The 5185-nt window shown below is 53.6% G+C and overlaps 1 protein-coding gene across 4 annotated transcripts in view; it reads left to right on the forward strand.

Moving 5' to 3' along the window:
- LOC117795030 (zymogen granule membrane protein 16-like) overlaps positions 1–5179 on the forward strand; it is a 14670-nt gene extending 9491 nt beyond the window's left edge. Inside the window, exons 2-6 of one of the 4 annotated variants that reach the window (XM_034670137.1) lie at positions 1009–1265; positions 2586–2758; positions 3779–3840; positions 4023–4155; positions 4859–5179. In XM_034670137.1, coding sequence (XP_034526028.1) covers positions 3786–3840; positions 4023–4155; positions 4859–5159 — 489 coding nt within the window. In that variant the 5' untranslated portion in view covers positions 1009–1265; positions 2586–2758; positions 3779–3785 and the 3' untranslated portion in view covers positions 5160–5179. Of the gene's footprint in view, positions 1–514; positions 1266–2585; positions 2759–3374; positions 3657–3778; positions 3841–4022; positions 4156–4858 lie in introns of those variants that run through there. The other 3 variants (XM_034670138.1, XM_034670139.1, XM_034670140.1) reach the window with 3 other exon arrangements.
- The last annotated feature ends 6 nt before the right edge of the window (positions 5180–5185 follow it).

Below are 5185 nucleotides of genomic sequence, written 5' to 3' on the forward strand. Positions count from 1 at the left end.
ACCCCCATGGAGCTCTAGCCTTCCCTTTTACTTTTTTATTTAAAAAAATATTTTCTGGGGGCACCCCGGTAGTCAGTGAAGCCTCTCCTTTGGTCAGGTCATGATCCCAGGGGTCCTGGGATCAGGCCCTGCATCCGGCTCCTTGTTCCTCAAGGAGTCTGTTCTCCTCTCCCTCTCCTGCTCCCTCTGCTTGTGCTCTCTCTCTCAAATAAATAAATAAAATTATAAAATCTTAAAATATATATATTTCACTTATATTTTTTTTTGAGAGAGAGCGAGCGAAGGACAGAAGGGGAAGGAGAGGGACAAGCAGACTCCGCAGGAGCTGGAGGCGGACTCCATCCCAAGGGCTAAGATCACCACCTGAGCAAAACCAAGAGTTTGAGCCTCCCAGGCGCCCCTCCAGTCGCCACTTTTATTTTTTATCTTTATTTTTTTTAAAGATTTTATTTATTTATTTGACAGAGATAGAGACAGCCAGAGAGAGAGGGAACACAAGCAGGGGGAGTGGGAGAGGAAGAAGCAGGCTCATAGTGGAGGAGCCTGATGTGGGGCTCGATCCCATAACGCCAGGATCACGCCCTGAGCGGAAGGCAGACGCTTAACCGCTGTGCCACCCAGGCGCCCCCAGTCGCCACTTTTAAAAGGCAAACCCCCTCAAGAGCTCCCTTCACCATCAGGAGGAATCCAAACTCCTGACCACCGCCTGCCTCCCTCCCAGGCCCTGCACCTGCCAGCTGGCGGCTGCCCGGACCTCCCCACCCCCTGGCTTCCACACTTACCACAGCCCCCCCCTTTTCCTCTGCCCGCCTGCGCACTGCCCCACACGCTCCTGCTCAGGGCTTCCGCACTCGAGCCTTCGCCAGGCCCAGTCTTGCCCCAAACATCAGTCCTCTCCCCATCGCTTCAATCAGGTCTTCGTGAATGTTACCCGCGGTGGGCGGCCTCCCAGGCAGGGGAGCAGCTTCCCCAGCCCTGCTCCCGCCTGGCTCTGCTCTATTTCCTCAGGACCTTTCCTGTGCTGACAGTTGTTCCATTGTCCGCCGGCCCCACCTGGAGCCTGGAGCCAAAGCGGGTACAGGGGGACTCCACTCTCCCTCCATAGCTGTCTTTCCAGCATCTGGAACGGTGCTTCCAGCAGACAGATGCTCCGGAAATATGCGGCATTAAGTTGCTTTGCCAAGAAGGCAGAGAAGACAGGGAGAGAACGTGAGCTGTGCTTGCAACAGCAGAAAGCCCGGGGAGGCTTTGGACTTTCCCTGCAGGTAGGTCGGGGGATGCGTGTGACCCCTGATGAGGGCGCAGAGCTACAATCTTTGTTGGGCAGTTGTTTGGTTCCATCCTGTGGGATACACTCCTCAAGAGGAAGAAGAGAGAGACAAGACAGAGGAAAGAGAGTTTGGGGGAGGAGGAGGACAAAGGAAAGAGGCAGAAGGAAAAAGGCACCAAGAGAGCCGGAATATGAAGAAAAATCCTCAGAGCAGGAGATGCGGGGAAAGTTCAAGACAGAGAGAATCGGGAAAGAAAGGAAAACCAGAGAGGACAAGAGACAGAACAAAACATCTGGAATCAAAGAGAAGTTATGTCAGCAGGACAGGCTTGTTTTGAACTTGGAGAGGTCAGACAACACATCCTTGGCTGACCTCATGTTCTGGAAGCATAGGGGTAAAGAGCCCTGTCCTATTTGCAGCTCCTTAGGGTGGTGCTCCCTTGCTTTCCTGGGAGGAGTCCTCAGTCCTAGATGGTGAGTCTGTGATGGCTGGGTGCTCTGTGTGTCCAGCTGCTAGTCCTTAATAACTGACGCTAATGACTCCAGCCCCTCCCTGGGCTCCATCCTTCCCTCTGCTGGGGAGGACCTGCTGACTCAGAGGGTCAAAGAGCCAGTCCTAGAGGGGTCAGGAAGTAGGACTCAGGAGTCCTCCGGGGACTTAGGTGGAAGGGAAGGGCCTCCAAGGAGAAGAAATCTAGGATATCAACCCTGGGAAACTTTCAGACCTACAGGAAAGAGGAATTGTCCTGCATGGGCTGTAGCCCCTGGAAGATTCAGCCGAGGCTCCCGGATGTCCTCAGGCCCTGAGGCCTGACCTGCCCCCAAAGGAGGACGTGTCTACTTTTTCTTCCTTAGCGTAATTACCCTTGTCCTCTGGACAGGCTGTCTGTTCCCAGGAGGGGAATCATCCTTCTCAGAAAACGTTTGTGAACAGTCCGGCAGGTTGAGGTTGGATAGATGGGAGAAAAAAAAAGGAAAGTACAGCAAAATATTAACCATCGTAGAATTGACATGGGGGTACATGAGTGTTCACTGAATATTCTTTCAATTTTTCTATACGATTGAATTTTTTTCCCCATATAAAGTAACAGGGAGACAAAAAAATTTGTCTGGAAGATAGTAGGCACTCCTAAGTATAGGGCATGGGTAGTGTAATCCTTTTCTAGGAGAATCTGTATTTCAAATGCCCTGAGAGGACAATGTTTATCCTGAAAGACGACAGACTGCAGGCAGTAGCACCCACAGAACACCCAACGAGGTTAGGGAGAAGCTTAGACCACACCCAGAAATGATTAGTAACTTTGCCCACCCAAAGCTGCTGGCCCTTCAGTTGGTGAACTTTTCTCAAGTTTGTGCTGCCTATCCTGAGATCTGGGCCTGAGTGGACCCCACCCCGTGGCCTGTAACCTTCGGGGGAGAGGCAGGATAAGAAGTTCCAGACCCTGCCTGACAACTGACCCTAAGAGATGGATCATATTTGCTCAGGAGGTGAGGTTCACATGATAAAGACCAGGGGGAGGGCTTGGACCTGGTATAAAAGATCTGAATGTTGCAGGGGGGGTTGCTTTGCAACTGGGGGGCATATGCATCTGAGTGAGGTGAAAAGATATGTGGGTCTCAATGGAAGGACTGGGGATGCCTGGGGGAATTCAAGCTGAGCTGGGTGGGAGCCTGCCTGGATTGAGCCACAGAGGAGACCTGAGTGTCAGCAAACTGGGGGGCATATGCATCTGAGTGAGGTGAAAAGATATGTGGGTCTCAATGGAAGGACTGGGGATGCCTGGGACGCTCGGTGGAATCGATGTGGCCAGGTTTGTGTTAGTGGAGGAAGAGTAATGACACACAGAGCAGGCATCTGGAATCTACTATCTTGAGCTGGTCCAAACTCCTGCCATTTCTCAGTCTATCCAACTTCGCCTGACCGGCTCTGATGTTGGCGGTAGCAGTCTCACCTATCATCACCTCCACTTCCCGGGTGACACAGAGACGCAGCTCTAAAATGCTCCTTTCCTTCTGATCTGAGACCAAGGGAGCTGACTACCTCCAAACCGGGGAGGACAGAGAGGTTAAGGACACAGAAGATAGTCCTCCAGGAGCCCAGTTAGGTTTTGCTCAGACCCCTGATTTGGGACACCCAACCATCTCTAGGATTTGGAGGTGTTCTCCACTTCTTTGCAAACTCTTTTCCTGCTTCCTGCTAGGAGGAAACCGGACTTATCAAAGCGTGGTCCAGATAGAGGGTCAGGATCGATCTTCAGATCTGGGATGGAAGAAGGGAGCTGACTACCTCCAAACCGGGGAGGACAGAGAGGTTAAGGACACAGAAGATAGTCCTCCAGGAGCCGGACCAGAGACTGGGGACAATCCTTTCAAAGCCCAAGACTGGGTCAGTTAGCCGAGTTGAAGGAAAAGAAGGCGGGGTCTCCACGAGAGGTCAGGGATGGCTGGCTCAATGAAGTTTGAAGGAAAAACGCTAAACATTGACTTTCTCCTTTCTTTCCATTCCAGCCCCAGGATGTTGACCATTGCTCTTCTTGCCCTTCTCTGTGCATCAGCCTCGGCCAATGCCAGTAAGTGAGAAGCCAGGAGACCAGCACTAGCGTTATGGGAAGGTAGCCTCCTGCACTGCTGGTGGCCAAGGGTTCAGAGGCTGGCTTGGAGTGGCGGGCACTGAGTTGTGGGAGGTATAGGGGAGGTGGGGAGGAACTGAGCTCTTAAGATTTCTCCCTCCGACTCCTACTGTCCCCCCCAGTTCAGGCTAGGTCGTCCTCCTACAATGGAGAGTATGGAGGTGGTGGAGGACAGAGATTCTCCCATTCTACCAACCAGCTGGAAGGCCCCATCACCGCCATCCGTATCCGGTTCAACAGACACTACATCACAGGGTAAGGTTCTTTGCGTTTCTCTGGTCTGGGGATCCTCTCTGATCTTGCTACACGGATAAGTTCTCAGTCATTTTGGGTCACGTCTGTTGCGGTCAGTGAGTCCCAGGGGTCACATGACACGCGAAAGTGGTTAGAGGACAAAGATCTGAGGCCAGCGGTGCTACAACCCACCCTCCAGCCCCCGCACCCGCGATCTTACACTAGGGGCAGATCGTATACTGTGGCTGCTCAGGCGCCTGGAAGCTGGCTGGTTGGGCCCCACCCGAGGGGGAAGCCCCCTCTGGCATCCTCTGTCTTTGCTGATGCCTCTCCCCAAAACGTGTATCCTTCTGATCCTGGGCTGCATCCTGGGACAACAAAGTCTCTGCCCTCATGAGAGCCTTCCAGAAAGATCCATCTGCTCCTTTCTCATGGGGCCGGGGGAGGGGGCTGGGTGGCCCAGTGGGGATCTAGATTCCAACACTGGTCTGGGTGACTCTGGCTAAGTTACTCTTACCTTCCGAGGCTGTGTTTGTCAGCAAAAGGAGGTGAAGTTCCTTGTATGATCTTAAGTGCTCACACATCCTTCACACCCTGTGGGAGTGGCGGGACACCTGTAACCCCTGTCACCAGCTTGCGGATCTCAGTGGGTTGGCCAAGAGGCCCTGAATTCTGATCAGACCGCACAGTGTCCATCTTCCTTCCCTCCTCGCCCGGCGCCTAGTCTCCAGGTACGCTATGGCAAGGTGTGGAGCGACTACGTGGGCGGCACCGATGGGGACCTGGCGGATATTTTCCTACACCCTGGGGAGTCCGTGATCCAGGTGTCTGGCAAGTACTACGACTACCTAAGGAAGCTGGTCTTCGTGACCGACAAGGGCCGCTACCTGCCTTTTGGGGAAGACGTAGGCACGAATTTCAGCGCTGTCCCCTTGTACCCCAACGCTGTGCTGCGGTTCATCAGTGGCCGCGCCAGTACCCTCATCCATGCCATCGGCCTGCACTGGGGTGCCTACCCCAAATGACTGCAGCAGCTGCTGAGCCCCAGCTC

Source organism: Ailuropoda melanoleuca, chromosome 10 (genome assembly GCF_002007445.2).
Source record: "Ailuropoda melanoleuca isolate Jingjing chromosome 10, ASM200744v2, whole genome shotgun sequence".
NCBI classification, from domain to species: Eukaryota; Metazoa; Chordata; class Mammalia; order Carnivora; family Ursidae; genus Ailuropoda; species Ailuropoda melanoleuca.